Consider the following 20,322-nt stretch of genomic DNA (forward strand, 5'->3'; position numbering starts at 1 on the left):
TATTTTTTTTAATTTATATTATGTTTTTTTTTTAAAATTCTGCTTTATTACTCCGTTTTCAAAATTAATAGGGCTTATTACTCTTGTAGAGTTTCCATCGGAAACCAGTTTATAAACTTCATGTTTTAAAACAAAGGAAGAGAAAAGTAGCAGTTGGGACTTGAGACTTTAAATCAGCAATAAATAGAAAAATGATCCTTGCCACTCATCAAAATAAAAACCAATACACAGAATTATGTATCTTAGTATAGTCTACTTGTGTGCCAAGTTATACTGAAATCGGACCAAAACTGCAGGAGGAGTAGCATTTTGAAAGAATTTCACAGAAATTTCTATTTTTAGTAACCATGGCAACACCGTTCATTGCAATAAAAAACCGATGCACAGAATTATGTATCTTAGTGTAGTCTACTTGTTTGCCAAGTTATATCAAAATCAGACCAAAACTGTAGGAGGAGTAGCATTTTGAAAGAATTTCACAGAAGTTTCTATTTTTAGTAACCACGGCAACACCGTTCATCGAAATCAAAAACCGATGCACAGAATTATGTATCTTAGTGTAGTCTACTTGTTTGCCAAGTTATATTGAAATCAGACCAAAACTGTAGGAGGAGTAGCATTTTGAAAGAATTTGACAGAAATTTCTATTTTTAGTAACCACGGCAACACCGTTCATCGAAATCAAAAACCGATGCAAATAATTATGTATCTTAGTGTAGTCTACTTGTGTGCCAAGTTATATTGAAATCGGACCAAAACTGTAGGAGGAGTAGCATTTTGAAAAATTGTTTACAGACAGATGATACCCATATTTATAAAAATTAATCTTCTGTAACTTTCCAGTAGAGCTAAAAACGCTGATGTCACTATCAATGTTTTTAATAGTATATACTTTTTTTTCCTTTTTGAAAGATCAATAAGTCTATTCAGAGTTATGGTTCTTGTATAATACTTTAAACTGCTGCATCATCGTGTACTCGTATTTATAAAAATTAATCTTCTGTAACTTTCCAATTCCATCCACCCAGAAATAAGTTTTTTAAAATGCTATTTTGGATTTTTACTTAATTCCTCTCATAATTTACATGAAATATTTGAATACATCACTGAATTCATAATGGCTGTTAAAGAAAGTGTTTCACTCCTTGGTTTCCTCTTGAAAATTACATAAAATTATCTTAGCTGTAAAGCATGGAATTCATTTTCCTTTTTCACTTGTGAAAATAGCAGTTATCTTTAAAGATTTTAAAGATATCTTGTTTCATTCGTTTAATACCAACCCTTGTCAAATGTTCTGCATTTCAAACATTCTTTTCTCAGAAACAAATCAGAGAAAAACCATGTCAATGTATCATATTTTTATTTTTAACATTTTTTTTATGCATTATTTCTTATTTTTTTCAAAAATTAACATAACATGAGTAACACTGCATTTAAATGATCATATAGTCCTCACACCGAGAACTGCATACACGAATAAAACACGTACAGAAAACATAAACAACAACGAATTCAATGGTTAGAGCCTGATCAAAATATCCAGGGTCGTCTTTCACAACTATATCTATCTGGTTTTGTAAAAAAAAAAGTATAATGAATGGTAGTTTTAATTGGTATAAATAAAAACTTCACAACGCAGCATTATTCCTTCTGAGAAAAAGAAACTGAAGGAAAAAAAGAACACAGTATTTTTTGTTAAATGATATGTGATCTTGACTGAATTTTTTGTCTAGCATCATACAATATGTTGTCTGATAAATAAAATCACTAATTTTTTAAATCACGTGTACAATAACTTTTGTAAAAAATCCTTGACAATTTATAGTTTCTATCATAAACCAAGGGAATTCTCCCAGTTGATAATTATAACCAGGTATGCAGCAGAATAAACAGTGTAACAACTGGACGTTACCACACCCCTTTACTTGGATGTGACGACACCCCTTAATAACTTGGCAGACTAACTTGCCCGCTTAACAACAATAGCACCAATATATTTTCTTGTCTTTGTCAACTACTGATCAATATCACAAACCTTTGATAAAAAAAAAACAATGATAAAATAAATAGAGAGGTCACCATGATACAAGGTTAGACAAATGACCCAGAGTGCTCTTTACTAGCATCAGATATTACGTTTCATTGTACTGGTAATTACAATGTTTCATTGTATGTGAATTCAATATACTGTGGGAAAAAAATTCCTAAAAAGTTCAACAACATCTGCACCGTAAATACAAAAATGATCAATTTGTCAATGTTTTTCTACAATAATTACTTCATCTATGGTTTATGATTCTCGTTTTGTTTTAAATCGATGGTGGAACAGATTACATGTAATTGATTTTTTTCAGTTACTCAAATCAGAAGAACTGATTGGAGAAGAATGTATATCAGATAATCAATTTTTCCATTTGTTTCTAATAAAATATTACAAAACAGAAAAGCATTGACATGACAGTGCTGGCTAATACTGTGATTTTTGTTCTAGTTTGGTGTTTTTGAGCTTGATTTTGTACTTCTTTGATGTCTTTCCATCCCTCCATGGCTTGTAAGCACTCTAGGACTAGTCCTTGTACACAAAGTTTTCTTGCTTGAGAGGCGGTGGTGTATTATGCAGGATTTGAGCAGTTTATATCACGTGCACTGGGATAGCAGATATAGGACGGTTATACTAGTGGCCTTGACCTTTGTCAGGAGTGGCAGGGCTCGGCGCCCACTGCCACGCCATGCCCACTTCTGCCACAAGTCATGTTAGTCACTTCTGCCCATTCATTCTTGTCTGGATCATAGCACTCTACTGTTGATAAAAATTCTTGTCCATCATAACCACCTGTAAATACAAACAAAATCCATCATTAAGACTTTGGATTACTCATAATTGTTTTCTCTTTATTTCTGGATTTTCGAGATATGCATTCATAAGTTTTATATAGACTGGAGTCTCTGGATTTTCTTCAAATTGAGACTGACCTAAAGCGTAGAGTTTATTGTTGACTACGGCCACACTTAGTGCACTCCTGGGACTCTTCATTGGAGCTACAAACTCCCACTGGTTAGTGATGGTGCAATATCTCTCAACAGAGCTCAGCTGACAACTACTGTCATAGCCTCCAACTGCATACACATAACAGTCCATACCAATCACACCTGTGGAAGAATAAAAACAAGTTAAAACACAATCTTAATGATTTCCAATACATTTACTTCTCTAAAAACTCTAATATTTGGTTATATTCTGCAATGTATAACGATCAACCATTTTTTTTTTTCTTTATTACAATGACATTTTGTCAGAAATAAAATAATTCGGACTTACCAGCACCACTGCGTGTTGTGTTCATTGGAGCCACAAAGCGCCACTCGTCCTTTTCTGGGTCGTAACATTCCATGCTCCGTAACCTGTTACTACCATCGTAACCACCAACAGCATACAGCAACCTGTTCACCACGGCAACACCCACTCCAATACGCTTGGTAGCCATTGAAGCCAACATTGTCCATCTGTCCAAGTCTGGGTCATATCTACAAGTAAAAGAGAAAGTGAATATGAAATATTTCCGCAAAAATCTTAATAATTGTATATATTTGATAACAGATTATTACATTTATCTCCTTGCTTTAAAAGTATTCTGGATAGTTTGGAGCCAGAAATCTATGCAAGTAGTGCAAGGATGATCATGATGATACAATATATATATGCAACAAATTCAGCAAAACATTGGAAATTAAAACCAAGAGGGATTTTCAACAGACTTTGTGAAAGACAAATTCAAGTTGTAGTGTGGACCATAAACTCTGGGTCATCTTTTGATAGAACCTTAATTTTAAATAAACATATGGATGTTTTGAGACAAAGAACTTCCATTAAAGTTCTTCAACTGTCCTTATTTTGTTAGAAGTTTAATAAGTAGATCATTAAATGTTTCTATCAATTTAATTGGGGGCCCATTGTCTATTAATCTTAGACAAATCGTATATGCATTTGCAAGTCATGACGAGAAGCATGCCAATTTAGGGATACACCGATGAGATAAAGGCCTCACAGCGACAAAGCCCTGATATGCTGATATTGCAGCCATTGAATGCACAAAGTTCCGTAAAGTGCTGAGTAACTGGGCTTATTATTGCCATGATTAACAAAGGGTTGGCTCCGACTCCCAAGACGAAGCAAGACAAAGACTGCGGTACATTGACTACTCATCATATCAGGATAGGGTTTCACAATATTCCACACTTGTTGGAAGCAAGTCAGGATTGTACAGGCTTTATTATTCATGAATCTGAATTTTAATGGAATTCGTAGACAATGCCACCCTGGATATTTTCCAAATTAACATGATATTTTTTTCCCCGAAGACAAGCGATACTTTTGTCATGATAAGTGGCCGACAGACATTTAGTCTAATCATTTTTTTTTCAATTTGTTAAGTGCAAATCTGCACATCTACATTGATTCCTGACTTGTGTATTTTTCCATTTAAATAATTATGTCATCAGTTAAAGCCCCCCCCCCTTTTCCATGGCCAAAACAGTATGTATTGTATACTTCATTAAATAAAAACAATTATATCCTAAAAAAACTTCATTTGCCCTTAATTAGGTACTATTAAGGTCCTTTAACCTTTGTACACTGAAGGGTTTTTATAGGAAATAAAAGACAATTATCTTAGTAAGAGTTACCTCTCTTATCAGAGGGTCAATGAACCTTAATTTTTTTTAAACCACTGGCCACCTATAGGTCATAAACAACTTAGTGCAATCATGAATTCCTAAATCCCTCTAAAAAAGAACCAGCACGGTATATCGTAATGCAGGGTTTTGAAATCTACCTAACCTGGAGTCAATATTTGTCTCTCAATTTGGCAAATAGGAAAAAAGCATACTCTAGCAAAGTTGACTCCCCCCCCCTCAAATTGGAGATGTTAATTTCCTAATACTGGAGCCAAGATAGAATTGAAAAATATATATAGCATACTAAACTCAAACCACTGATTCATTTACTGGGCTCTGGACTATTTTTTTTTTTTTGGAGGGGGGGGTTACAGTATCTATCTCGCATATATAAGGAAGTAAAGAAACTCAATCAATTATCTACAAAACATACCTTTCTAAAGAAGCATGATGCTGCTGCCCTTGTGACCCCCCAACAGCATAAATCATATTGTCAATCACACCAATTCCTACGCGGTTTCTGGGAACAGTCATTGGGGATCTGGAAAGCCAGATATTTCTAATGGGATCAAACACATCCAGGGCATTGGAGTCCATATTTCCATCAGGAGAATTGTTTCTTCCTCCAACACAGAAGAATGAGCCTTTTACAATACAACAACACAATCCACTACGGGGAGTGGGTAATTCAGGAAGTCTTGTCCATTGGTTTGAGGAAGGGTTATAGTATTCAAAATTACTGAGGGATTGTCGCAAATAACCACCGGCGGTAAATATGACTAGAGGTGAACATGGTTTTCTCGGTTTTTCAGGGCAGGTCTGATGAAGTTTTAATCCTTGAAAGATTTTTGATAAATATTCTTGACACTGGGGCATTTTCTTGAGAATATTACAATGATTTAACTGTTTCTCCAGAAACATAGGAGACAGAAAATGGCACCGCACAGCATAAAGTAGTCCCTCCAACTTGCAGATCCTCTTGTCCGGATCATGTTGAACATATCGTATCACAGCATTGAACACCTCCGATTCACAACGAATATTCAGCTCATCATGTTTGATTAGGTTTATAAGCTGACAGGGTGTAAGCGTTAAAAATTCATCACATTTTATCACTTCAGAAAAATTTTTGAATATATATTCTCTTGCCTTTGTCTGTAACTCTACACAACCATGTTCACTAGCAAAATCTGCTATACCAATACAGTTACTAGGGTCAAGCTGCTGTTCTAGAAAGACACTACAAGCTTCCACAACATGGTTCATCTGAAACATGGTGGCCGCCGGCAGAAGATAACAAACGTTCATTTCACTGACGCGAACTTCTGCAGTATATGCGAATTCTATGAGTGTTGCTAACGTACATGGTGTGATCCCATGTAGAGGAATGGTGGTCATCTCTTCCTCCCTCATTCCCCCTGTAAACATGGCACGGAAGTATGGACTGGCCGCCGCTAACACAATCTTGTGGGCGAGGAACTTCTCCTCTCCCACCAAGAGTGTGACATCACAGAGTTTTGTAAGTCTTCTGAGGTTGCTCATCACATCTAAAGCTTCTTTTGGATGCTTCATGATTGTAAAATGCATGCTCCCATCAGCAGGCTTTTCGGTGGTTACTGCCTTAGGGCGGTAACAAGAGGTGGAGTCCGTCTGCAACTTCGCCTCATACACTTCCTGTGCAGACATTTTGAATTTGTTTTGTCAACGTCGATTCAGGTATACATGGTGGATTGATGCGGTTCTGAACTAAAACTGTGTAAATTCCTGTAATTAGAAGAAATAATCATTACTTCTATAGCCATTCATATGATTTATATTTTAATAAAACACTGAGATTTTATATCGTAAAATACAAGCTCATACTTTTTACACCACACACTTATTAAAACCAAATTTACCTAAACCATAAAAAGATCCAGCTGAGAAAGATTTTTTTTTTCAAAAGAAGAGACTAAATATGTCACTTCAATACAGAAACCTGGGATTTGTCATATACATCCTCAGACCAAAACTTAATGATATAAACCTCTCATACCAACCTTCTTTCTCCATTGAGTGTTCACTCCATTCAAATAGACATAACCTTGTCACTGTGTACAATTGATCAATGAAAACCTCAAATAAACTTAAATCAAATATATCTTTGCCTAGTGTTTTCTTAAAAACCCAATCCATGAAATTTTATCTCAAGTCACCTGAAGACAAAAATATTCTGGACAGTTCAATACACTAGTAAACAACCGTGGTGTTAAATCAATTCATACCGGTTACCCAATGAATGGAACTGTCAAATTATTAGACTTCCCCGTAAAAATTTCAAAAAAATCTTGCCTGAGCGGATGTCCATATCCAGAGTCCAGTGTTAGAATTCAAAGAACGATTTAAAATTCCCAAATCAGAAATCAAACTCCAAGTTAAAACAATAATGATCAGCATGTCAATGATTGGACTCAATTATGAAGTGTGAGCTCCCGAACGCAACGCTACACTAATCTCACGTCATGTGACCTTAGGAAAGGTAAGCCTGAATGAGGCAGCACTTTTTGGCTGTCTTTATTTTCAATGCAAATGAGCTGTCTATTCATCGATAACATAGTTTGTTCCTTCCAAATCATGTTTCAATTTTACTTTTTTTTTCTGGAGTACGATGCGGACGTGAGGGCATTGTGGGTCGATTACAATGGAGCCTGGGAGAATCCAGACATGGGACAAGGACCTGAGTGGCACGGATTAACGCAGATCCAGTCATCAAAAACATTCACCTGTCCCCCTTAATTCTCTGCTTCGCATTCTTTTACAGTAAATTAAAAAGAACAAAATAATCACCCAGGCAGTTTGTTTTATTTTGGGAAATAGTTGTTATTACTTTTAACAAATACTCATGATTATGCCAAAAATCACTTTCTCTTTTTCCAATTAAAACTGGTAAACTACCTTTAAATTATATAAACTGACCAGAACAAAATGCTTATAAAGGTATTAATAATAATGACAAAGCAGAGTAACTGACCGGCAGATAAGTAAAGATCCATGGTCCAGTACATAAGTATACAAAGTTTAAACCTAATTACACAAATCTGTCAGTTTGTAATCATTAGTGCTGACCTTGCTTGGAAAGGTCACATGCTTGATCTCAGGTAGTACCAGCACAGGGAGACTTTGCATGTACTGTTGAATGACTCAGCACTTCAAGTTCTCCAGGATATTAACACAACCATTTCTATTTTATTACTTTACGCTAAATCAATGAATATAACCTACAGACAGATATGATATCAAACAGAGAAAATCTGCAAGTCATGGCAAGGTAAAACAATTTATTTGTGGCTTCCACATGCTCGTCAGTGTTAGAGGTGTCTAATTAACAAACCATTAAACAAAAATAACGGCTTATTAGTTGCATAATACTCTCCTTTCTTGCCTTTCATGTCAAAAAAGAATGCAGGCAAAAAAGGAGTATTAAGTCATTTGCATAATGCCCATTGTCATTGCTAAGCCTATTAAAAAATCCTCGCAAAAAGCCACCTGGACAATTAGTTCTGGAGAAGAATCATCAATTCTGACTTCATGGTCATCAATTTTCTACATATTCCTGCTCTTAATCAGCACTTTCAATTTTCCAGGTTTCTTGGAATATTTATTAAGTGTACTTTAAAATTAGCATACCCCTTTTGAAAGTACCTACGTGCGAAGAATCAAAATTTGTGCTGACTTTTCTTGGCAAAATCCTAACACTCTGAATATTCAATACTTAAGAACTGCAGACTTATTTGTAGAAAACGTGGACAAAGTAATTATTTACACTTCTATGTATATATATAGTGCAATGTTAATTACGCTTATCATACAAAGGGACTGTGGACCAAAGTGCAATTTTTTCCATTGCAAACACAAAGAAATTAAATCCATTTAATATAATGGCAGCCTTTATGGTCAACCTTCCACACTAATTTTGTCTACCTAATGATGTAAACGTGAAACGGTTTCAAAAAAGTGATGTTTCATTGCTATTAAATATTGCTATATAAAACATTTGCAGACGTGATCTCCATATATGGAATAATGACATCAGACTTATGAAGGACAATAGGTGGGAAATAGAAAAGTGTGTCAATTGCTCCAGCGCATGCCCAGTTCGACTGAAACGTGAAAGCAGCGTTCTGCTAGAGTGATCGCAAAGATCAACCAACGTTTTTGATCAATGGAAAGTATTTTACCTGAGTTATTCGGTCATTTTAATAATAAGGCGCCCTTGGGAATGTTTCTTGCTTGAGCGATTACTTATATTCTTCTTAATACTGCTAGGAAATCATTGCACTACACACCAATTTCTCCTCGATAATTGTTATGTACAGCTGTGTAGATATGAGTATTTTATTTCTTAATCATTCTTGCATGGAAAAATAGAATTCCAAAGCCTCATACGTTCACGTTCGCATGACTATAGACTTTTACTGGATATTGCTACCTCATTCTTGTGGACGTGAGTGGATTACGATATAGAATTTGATCAGAAGATAACATAGAGCGTTTAACAATACAAAGAAAACATTTAACTCTTCAGACTCCCAAGCCATCTTCAATTACAAAGCATCAAATATGATGAAGGAAAAAAAAAATCTCCTGACAAAAGTTATAAATTTTTATTTTTTTTTATGACAAAACAATTAAATGATAACGAGAATAAATAGAATTTTTATGCATTTTCTGACTCAGCAACTTTCTGTCATCCAAATTGGAAAAAAAGAACTTTCATTAATATTTCCTCAAAGAAATTTACGCAATCATAGCTATTTGACAAGCACTGATAAAACTTTTTCCTAAGTTGCATCTGAATTATCCCTCTTCCTTGTTATGATAATCTTTTCTAACAATTAAGAAACATATCATAGCAAATGTTCCAAAATTATTAAGGATACACCCAGAAAGGTATTTTGAAATAAACTTTCAGAGTAGTTTCAACTAGGGTTAATTTTGCTTCCGTTTCGCTTACTGGACATTTTTTTCACCTTAGTAAGAATTTATTTTCAGCCATGGTGACTTAATTTTTATTACATTATCATCTTCAATCTGAACATTTGTCAAAACATTTTGACATGGAATGCCACTTTGTCATAAATTCCCATTCATCTGTTGATTTATTCCATATAGCTATGGATATCTTCTCTTAAAAACACTGTCCAAAAATTGTCATGAAAGCCTTGGCAATGGTCACTGAAATGACCAAAAATAGGAGCCATTGCCTTTTAAAATATCAGAGTAAATACACTAAACTGTCCATCCAAAGAGGTTAATCGAATTCCAGTGAAAACTAAAATATTCACTCAATCCATACAAAGTGTGTAGAACAAACACTTTGGCTCTTTATAGACAGAACATGACCAAACAAGGAATTCCAAATATATATTGGTAGAATTTCCCCCTTACCAGTTCCAAATCAGCTGACTTGGTGTATGACCTTCCAAGATCAAGTTACAGCACTCCGAAGCTTTGACTTCTGCTTCAAAATATTTTTCATGGACACAGCATCATTTCGATGCATGTTATTGGAATGCATCTTCGAATCCTTAGAAATGTCTACGAAAGCTTCATTCACTCAGAAAACCTTCAACATTATACACTGGGGCTTAGAGACAAATCGGCCCTTCTAACATTAATGAACCATTTTTAAAACACAAGAATCCGGCAGGCTAATCAGGTGTAATGAGCAATAACAAGATCCCATGTTGTACATTTCCTCGTCACAAAATGTTTAGCCATCACGTTTATCTTTAGAAACATAACCAAATATATTGTTGACTGTTAGCACATGCCTGCCGGACTGTGCACAATAATCATTGAATTCATTTTAATACATTTGCTTAAAACACATACATTAACTTTTAGATCCTGAAAAATTAATTAAACTTTTTGTATGTCAATTTTAACATTACCTTCAGCAAATTACTCATTTTGCATAAAACCGAAAAATTCGTCACTTTCTCTTAATTTAACAAATATTAATGTGTACTGAACCAGAACTAACCTAATTTTATTACATACGCAAACAACTGAATTTATTCTTGGTCTTTTGGTCTTCAAAAACCATAAACATTTCATTTAGTAATGTCTGAAGTAGATTTAAATGTAGAAAAATGAAATTTCATAAATGCTTACACAGTAATGCCTTGCAGATTTCAATGCATCTTACTTTAGTAATCCTCCACCCTCCCTAATTTTTTTTTCTTTTAATGAAAAATAATGTGGGGTAAATTAAGAGAATATCATAAAGGTAGAAAATTGTTTGCCAAAATAAAGCTCAAAGCAATGTAGAAAAAAAATGACATCCCCCCCCCACTGAATTGTGACTTTAAGGGCATATGCAACTTAGTTTCCTTATATTTTGTTTAATTTAAAGTTCCAATTAAGGAACTTTTTTTGCAATTTCATGATGTCTGGTAATACTGTAAACCTCCTCTAAATAAAATTTTGAAAAATATACTACTAAAAACTATATTTATATTAATTTTTCTTTTAAAAATACTAGCTTTTTCTTCATTTTATATCTGGTCAAAACTCCTGGTAATGTATGCTGATTTTTTGTGTGAGCCCATTTTATGGTACCCTGATCTAAAATTGAGAATATCTTGGAAAATTATCAGTGGGAAAGGTACATTGTAGAGTTTGTGTACATGCATGTACTTTGCGTATGTCCTTTAGAAATTCAAAAAATATCATTATGATTAATTATATTATAACATAGAGAAATGCAATCTTACAAAAAATATATATTTTATTTTACACATATAGATCAGAGAGTTATTAAACAGTATTATGGCAATCTATATGAGCAAATATAAGTATCTGATTCAAAGTCACTATTAAGAAAAGACATTTAGTAAATCAGTTAGAAAAATCTTCCAAATGATTAGGCTTTTATATTTAAACCTGTATCATTCATACTGTATTCCTATTCCATAACTTATTTCACTCAAAAGTACCGTATTTGACTAGATTTGACTAAGAACAACTTTTGCTTTGCAAACTTTTGTTCATTTCACCAAGAATTCACAGCACTGCACTATCATACATGCTGTCAAACTAAAGACTTGACCTCATCAAAATATGAAAACGGTTCTATTTGCATTTTAGTTCAAAATTCTACAGAGAAAAAAATATCTTAGAAGTTATCAACAGATTCAGAAATTTTGATTTGTGAAACTTAAATTTAACATGTTTAATCATCAAAATTTAAAAGAATAAAGTCATCTGAAAGTTACTTAATTTCTTGTAATTAGCAAAAATCAGATAAAAAAAGAAATATGGAAATATTCACTGAATACAAATTAAGGTAAAAAGATTTGTCATAGTCTGAAATATTCCAGTTTCTGATAATTTTGACCTAATAATTCGTCAAAATGAAATTGATTGGAAGGCTTTAACTTATACCTTTTAGCAAATCAAAATTACAGAATAAAGGAACTATTTGTTAAATTAACTGTTTTATAATCATGATTTTTATGGGCTACAATACATCAGAAATAATATCAATTTATTCCTTGAAGATTTAACATGCATTTCATATGGTAGACATAAGTGTGATATTTTAATAAGACCTTAACTGGGGAAAATAAAACTATAAAAATTCAGAATTTTTACAAGAAAATAAACATTTACAGTAAGTTCAGTTTGTTATGATAAAACTGAATTGGTTTAAATATTTCCTCCTTCCAAAAGTAATCAATACATTTAATTGCTAATTTTAATTGATAACAAATATTCTTTTAAATTTTATTCATTTGCTTAAACATGTCTGAAAAAAAGTAAGTTAAAGAGAGGGAGAGGAAGACTAATTAAAAAAGAAAAACCAATAAATTAACAGATTAATTTATCAAAACATAAAATCTTTAAAAAATAATTTAATTAATAAAAAAATAATTTAATTAATAAAAAAAAAAAATGATTAAAAATATCAACATTAAAAAAGGTAGAATGATTTACCAATATCATACTGGGCTTATCATCTCTCGAAATCTTAATAAAGGAACAATTATAACCTTAACTTTAAATTCATGAAACAACAAAACCAGGTTGAACATAATATAGCAGAGGATTGAATTAAATGTATATTCATTGGTTTATTGTTTTTGTACAGTAGATAAGCCGACAGTGACTAGGCAGAATTTTATCTACCACATTATTGGAAAATTGATAACAGAACATCGTACATAGAACACCCACCCTCTCCTAACCCTTCATATCATTTCATTGACCTCTCTGATTATGCCATTATAATTGCTTCATTACAAAATACTTCAGTGGGAATTTTTCATCAAGAAAATAAGTTATACTTAAAAGACATTGTATATAATACCAGTAATTCAATTTATTACTAAAATGAGATAATATGCTGTTAAAAAATTTTAGAAGTTCACTTTTTAATCATTGAAAAACTCATTAAAAATTTCAAATATTTCCTGTGACAAAAACCTTCCATACACCTGATAAAGGTAGAAATATCCCTAAATAATGAGATCTCTTAAAAACATATTTAACTTACCATTAAATTATAACCCAAAATGTCATAAAACTTCAGAAAAATTGTTCAGTAATTTTCTATTTACCTGTTACCCGCTTGATTACAACATCTGTTCTAGGTAGCACAAGGATTAAGTCTAATCTTCTTTTTTTCCAAACACCAACTCTCTCTTTTTTAATACTTTCTACTCCAATAAATTTCAGGAATGACAGATTCCTTCCAAATCAATCTGTCACTGATGGAGAGGCATTTGACATCATGCACAAACAAACAAACAAAATCTTCACTTACCGTTATACAGAAAAACAAACAGCAGGGTAAATGTGTTTAAAATGAAAAGGGCCCTGTTGGCTTGGGTCTTGATCTATTGAGAAGTGACATAGGTATTTAACGTGTTAATGGAAACATGACTAAGCATTTTACCTGCCAATCGATTCTGTTAGTAGTACAACTGCCTTTTGCAATGATTGGAAACGATACGCCTCTCACTGCTTCAGATACAAGATATACCTGTTACATATATATTCCAATGTAGTCTGAGAGCTTGGTTGCTGTGTGTGCTTTCTCTTACCTATAGTCTTAATTTTTTTTTTGCCTAGGTAAATTGACATTTGGAGAGTGGCCACTTTCACGACATGTTTTGTGGAAATATCCTACAGCATTATAAATGAAAACGCTGAGGGAAAATATATTGCAACAGTGAAACATTCATTTTAATGAAGTTTTTAATTAATATTTTAAAATATGCACAAAATATTCTTAAAAAATTTGATTTTTCTAGCATTACTTCAAAAACCTTTCACGACAAAAAATTTCATAAAAAATTTTTCTGAATCCCAAATTTTAAATGATTAACAAAGTATTGACTGAGTTTTTTTTTATTTAAATAATCATGCAGATTGTAAACAAAGTCGAAAACATTACATTGCCCATTTTTATTTTCAAATCCAATGACCAAAAAGAGTATCTTTTATTAAAAAAAAAATAATTAAAAATGTATCACTGATATATACCAGTGCACCTTTTGCACAAAACCACATACAAACATAGTAATTATAAATATTTGCATAAAACTTTATCATTAAAGACTTAATTATCATTCGCTAACACCCTTACGTGACCGACAGATGACGTCTAGATTTACAAGAAGGCCAATTCAAAACATTTAATCATTAACAAAGTATTGACTAAAAATATTTTCTGAGAAAATAAAATTAAATCCTTTATCACACATTCACACTCCTTTTGAACATATGGAAAAAACAGCATGGATTATGTATGAATTTTTAATGCTAATCAGGGACAACAAGCCATTTTTTTGGTACTCTATCTTCCTGGTCTGTGCTTTAGTCAGACTGTAATTATGCTATAAATGCGGATTTAATGATATCGTGTAAGGGTAAAGAGAATACTGACATTTTGTATCAGAAATCGGTAACTCGGACTTCATAACACTATATATAATCTATTCTCTTTTTCTTAGATTCATTTGAATTCATTGTCATGCAAACACTTTGATAAGGAAAGAGAGAGAAAAAATGCCTAGTCATTAACGTTCCCAAGAATTTTGTTATTTACAGCATTTTTTAAAACAAAAGAAAATTTAATTAACATTATTTTCTCTGGAGAATAAAACATTTACGTGACTTGTCAGTTAAACTACCATGTTCATCAAGTACGAAATTCCTGGCGACAATGTTTTCTTCAGAGAGAAAAATAAAAATGTCGCATGAAGTAATGACTTGCAATTGACAAACTTCAAGAGATAAATTGTCAATACAAATGATAGAGATTATTGACTTGGCAAAAAATTATGCATATTAGTTATATACATGGAGATAAATGCCATCTAAATATCAATTAACTTAAATTTCATCTTTTTGCATGTAATAACTACTTTTAAGTAATTTTAAATGGAGAACATGGAACATGATTTAATGCATTATTCAACTGCATCTCATATATTTTTTTGATCTTATTTATCAAATATGATTTTTTTTTTAATTACAGCAGTGGTGCATAAATATCAACATACCAAATTTGCATGGGGTAATCTTAGAGAAAATTGAGCATATTGCATATATTTATCAATAATTAAACTTTAAAAAGTAATATATTTTCTTTCATCTACTAGCATATTCTTAATTTCTGTGCTTACAAGTTCAACAGCTGGTATTTTTCTCATAATTAGAGAAAATTAAAATCCAAGTAATATGCACCTCTCTGATGTATGTACAATTGACATGCTAAAAAAGATCCCAGTCTTGAAGAGGCATTATCTAAGCAAATGGTGTACCCTTCTGGAAGCTGCCTCTCCAGCATTTTCACCATTAAAAAAATCATTGGATTATTTCAAACCCAGATAAAAACAAAATTTTATGTAAAAAAAAGTAATACCCAATCACATGCAGTGATTGTCAGAAAAATTTAAAATCTTGACAATTTTCATGATACTGGGTATTGTTTCTGCTTTACAATTTTCATGATACCGGGTATTGTTTTTGCTTTACAATTTTCATGATACCGGGTATTGTTTTTGTTGCTTTCCATTTACTTTTAAACCAAATGTTAAAAAAAAAAACTCTGATAAAAAAATTTCATGTAAAAAAAAGTAATACCCAATCACATGTACTGATTGTCAGAAAAAATTTAAAATCTTTACAATTTTCATGATACCGGGTATTGTTTCTGCTTTCCATATGCTTTTAAACCAAATGTTAAAAAAACGGTTAAAACAAAGTCACTGGGACCTGTTAAATTACTACGCTATATCTGTAATTATTTGGTATATCCGAAATATTATTGATATAGTTGGGGATCCAAGATAACTTCACCATATCTGTGGATTGCAATATCCGTGTTCATACTAAATGAGTTTTACTGTAGTACAAAAAATTTAGGCTAACATGAAGAATTGAACACATGTACAAATACCAAAATGACAACTAAAAAAAAAAAACAACTCCAAGCTTCTGCACATTTCTATTAAAAAAAGTTTTACTAGAAGTTGATGTATATGTATCAGTAGATTTAACAAAGTCTATTTAAAAAGCTTCTCTAGTAACATAAATTCCATGACTGCACTAACTGCAATTCCTATATAGCCTCCAAAGGTTTATATCTAATTTCTTAAAGTTTTTCAAACGAAACATTTTTAATCATTTTCCCTCAAATTGAAAAGTCGCACTTTCATTGGACGAATGGTTAAAATGCAAACCACCAACATTTCTGTCTGACTGATGAGAATTAATATCTTGCAATAGGGCTGTATATTTATCAAAAATTTTTGGTATGTACCGTACAAGTAATAATACAATATTTTATAAAGCAATACTGTATAAGTGGAAATTTTAATGACATGCAAATTTATTGATTTGTCTTTAAAAATTGGTATTTTATTTTTAGGAAGATGTAATTTTAGCGATTTTAAATGCTCACTTAAGAAGCTATTAGTATTACAAATAAAATGCAATTAATTTTTTCAGCGATATTCAATTTTAGCCATATCAGCAACCTCACTAATAAATGCCAAAATTAATTCCTTGCTAAAAATTCTGCTTATATGGTATCCAATATATTGGATTCTTTAACAAGTCTATCTAAAAAGTCTTTTGAATCAATTGATTTAAAAAATGTTATGAAATTGAGTGTTTTGTTATTACCAATTATCAATTTCTAGTCTAATTATCATTACAATATGCACTTCAAATTCAAACTTTTACAACTTTGAAACCAACATGCTAAAATGTAGTATGTAATATAATATCATATGTATTTGGTTATAATTATTTGAGATGTGCTATCTCCTGTATGTTCATACCAATACTAATCAAATTTAATTCAAAACAGGTAAATATTCTTGAATATCTGTGCATATCTATATATTTGATACAGTTCTATCTGGTACTATTGTTAATGTCTTTGGTGTATATTTTGGTGTTAGAAATTGTTTACAACTTATACCACCCTCCTTTTTTATTTTTAATTAATGATTACAGCATTAGTCCTGACCTTTTAAGAACTGATGTCAGCTTTGTTGTTTTTCATTACAAGTGATCATAGCTTCCAGATTGGCTTAAATAAGAGAGGTAAAACATTTACAATTACACAAATTATTTGAATTTTTAAAAAAGTGCCACAATTTTTTTCAAAAACACTCGACCATGTTGATTGTGAAATTGATAATTTTGAAGAGATTGATCATACATGTTAACTCTACCGATTTAGGCGGGAGTCTACCGCTTTTTCACTCCATCTCCCGCCTACCGATTTTATTCGTAAATCTACCGCTTTTCTACAAAAGTTTTGTCTAAAGTAGTTTTTGGTTCGCTTGGGTATCCATTTTTGAAGCCATCCGTCATAAAATCTCACAAGATATCGCGTGATTTGACCCGGAAGCATTCAAATGCTTTTTTTGTACCAATGTGTACATAGATTTCAAGCACGTATTTGAAAACGACAACAGCACAAAACTCAGTGATTACATTGGTTACGATACATTTAGTCCACATTACTGCCATGAAAAAGAAGATACAGCATTTTAGAATTGGATGAAAATGTTTGACATCGTCTATAAAAGTACAGAATCTCGCAGATTTATAGTGTTGAATAGGCACTTGCCCAAGGGCAAGAAAAATTCACTTCTATAATCGCCCTACCATTAATAATGTATTTATAAATATATATATAACAAATACTGAGTAGAATATTGGCATAGATATTGATTTTATTTTTGATAATTGATTAAGTCACTTGTCCACGGGCAAGTGGTTGATAAAAACTTGCTTAATCGATCAATCATCAACTTAATTGGTAATTCAAATTTCAAATACAAAATTCCATTTCTTTATAGCATTTATCATTTATGGAACAAACCAAAAATAAAATTTTATCAAGTTTATTCTAAAGACAACTTTTTGTTGTATAAGTAACAAAGAAACAGAAAAAAAAAATACATATTTGCTCATAAAAACTAAAACATGTTTGTCATGACATCAGATTTTGCATTCCCTAGATATGGGTAAATTTCTCCTAATTGTTAGTTAGAATAATCTGTGTCTTGGTACAAGCCCTCACCACAGTTAGAATACGTCCCATATCCGCTCCGAAATGATTTCGAAAAATATAAAAGGATTTGACTGGAAACAACTACCAAACTAATCAAAACAAACCTTTTTGAGATTGCTTATGCCTTTTATCCCAAAAAATAATCCATATAAAGACGAAAATCCAATTAATTTCTCAACGTTTTTCTCTCGCTTCAAATTTACCTGCCATGTTTACTTTCGGAACTCTCTAGATTGTCCGTAGTAAATGTACTACGTACAAGTTATCGCCCGTGTTTCTTTTGCTACATGTACATTACAAATACACAGAACGAATTCTATTGTTAAACTGGGTCCGTAGGACAATATCGTTTTAACGAAAGAACGTTCTATTAAACTGGGTCCGTAGGACAATATCAATTTAACGATAGAACGTTCTATCTAATTGCTGTTAACTTCACTTCGGATGCCATTTTTGTTGACCTCTTTTCGTTTCTACATGCATTGTTAATGCGTACGTATTTATTTTGTTAAAATCGTACATGTTTATTTGGGCGAGTTTATTTGGGCGACAATCAATTGAAAAATGTAATCGATAATCGGAATCGAACACCCAAAAACGATCGACAATCGATAGTCGGCGACAATCGTTTCATCACTACAGTTTTATCAATAAAGTCAATAGAAATCACTCGATTGACCAAGCCATGAGGCACATCTCTACTTTTGTTTTCGATCATCGCGGGAAATCCGATTTATTTAACGAAAGATAGGAACTAGTTTTAGATCTAGATTAAACTATGTCATCATTTGTTGTGTTTGATAACTGAATAAACATTCAGAATTATTGCTTCTAGGCTATATCAGCAAAGATCACTCTTCAAAAGGCTACATGTGTAAGTTAAGCAGCCAATCAAAGCAAAATGATGAGCATGAAAAATTTTTGAATTTGTATAATTTAAATTATATCAAACTTAAGGTGTTTCTGTCTATACTTCTTTACAGTTGATATTTAAGATTAATTCTTGTAGTTTTCATATAAGACCAAACATGTATATATTACATGCAATATATCGTCATACATCCAAGCGTAAAACAACGTGCGCAATGCTACCGCTTTTGAGGTCTGAATCTCCCTATTTTTCATCACAACAGGTTAACATGTATGGATTGATTAATATGTGAAATTGGCATTTGCTCATTGAGAGCTCGGGACACTTCTTAGGCTTTACAGAATGAAAAAAATTTACATGTTATTTGGATCATTACTTCTTGCAGGTGAGAGCTATTAGTTGATTGGGAGAGAAAGGGCTCTGACTGTTTAAGCCGTAAACATTCAGGTGTTGGGTCCGTAGGACAATATCATTTTAATGATAGAATGCTCTTTCTAAGTGGAAATATCAGTTTTAGTGCATATCAGTGTATTGAAATATCCCCCAAAACATACAGGAAGATTCCTATCACCTCTGAAATTTGGCAATTTTTCTCTTACTTTTTCTACCCCCCCTTTTTTTCAAGTCAAAGCATTACAGGCCTGTCTTGTGTTTAGGTCTCTCACACAATGAATCTAGAGAAAACAAATCAGTTAATATGTCTGACTGTATATAGAAATATACCAGACTTATCAATCTCACAGCTTAATATGTGGGTAACATTCAAGCTACATTTCTTAACATTTGTAAAAACAGTAAAATATTTCCTAAACACATACTTTTAAGAGAATTATTTTCCAGTAAATGTCAAGTTTACAAAACCACAAGAAAGGTACTTACATGTTATTGTTTTAAACCATGGGATTACGCTATTACGGCTAAAATTCAATCCAAAAACTGTTACAACATAACAATTTCTCATTTTCATTTTGTCCCAATTTTCTTTGACCGGAAGTCCACTAAAGTTAATATGTTCATATAAATTTCGTTTTCCAAATGCAATTTTACAATACTGAGGTTCATATTGTTAACAAATATAGAGAAACATTTAGAAAAGTAAAGATGAAATATACTGAGCTATCGTTCTTTATGACTGAAGATTTGTTCAGGAAAAAGAAGTGAGTGCTTCAAACGAACGACCTACTAATAAACT

General features: G+C 32.1%; 1 protein-coding gene across 5 annotated transcripts; it reads right to left on the bottom strand.

The window, feature by feature from the left end:
- Positions 1 to 1,343: 1,343 nt before the first annotated feature.
- LOC134262374 (kelch-like ECH-associated protein 1) lies at positions 1,344 to 20,094 on the bottom strand. Of its 5 annotated transcripts, none has more exons than XM_062744748.1 (5): positions 20,010 to 20,094; positions 5,108 to 6,438; positions 3,320 to 3,525; positions 2,974 to 3,150; positions 1,344 to 2,833 (listed from the first exon to the last, which is right to left on the bottom strand). In XM_062744748.1, the coding sequence occupies exons 2-5, from the start codon at positions 6,358 to 6,360 to the stop codon at positions 2,694 to 2,696; spliced, it is 1,776 nt and encodes a 591-aa protein (XP_062600732.1). In that variant the 5' UTR covers positions 6,361 to 6,438; positions 20,010 to 20,094; the 3' UTR covers positions 1,344 to 2,693. The 5 variants fall into 5 exon arrangements, with proteins under 5 accessions (XP_062600732.1, XP_062600733.1, XP_062600731.1 ...); XM_062744749.1 differs by lacking the exon at positions 20,010 to 20,094 and adding an exon at positions 16,099 to 16,148; XM_062744747.1 differs by lacking the exon at positions 20,010 to 20,094 and adding an exon at positions 13,484 to 13,573.
- Between the last annotated feature and the right edge of the window lie 228 nt (positions 20,095 to 20,322).

The sequence above is a fragment of the Saccostrea cucullata genome, unplaced genomic scaffold (genome assembly GCF_032062105.1).
Source record: "Saccostrea cucullata isolate Sc308-1 unplaced genomic scaffold, CSIRO_AGI_Scuc_v1 ctg544, whole genome shotgun sequence".
NCBI lineage: Eukaryota > Metazoa > Mollusca > Bivalvia > Ostreida > Ostreidae > Saccostrea > Saccostrea cuccullata.

Coding starts and splice junctions, on each gene's coding strand:
- LOC134262374 (XM_062744748.1), bottom strand. CDS start 6,360: ATGTCTGCACAGGAAGTGTATGAGGCGAAGTTGCAGACGGACTCCACC. Junction 3,526..5,107: donor CATCATGCTTCTTTAGAAAG/GTATGTTTTGTA, acceptor TTTTACTTGTAG/ATATGACCCAGACTTGGACA. Junction 2,834..2,973: donor CAATAAACTCTACGCTTTAG/GTCAGTCTCAAT, acceptor TTGTATTTACAG/GTGGTTATGATGGACAAGAA.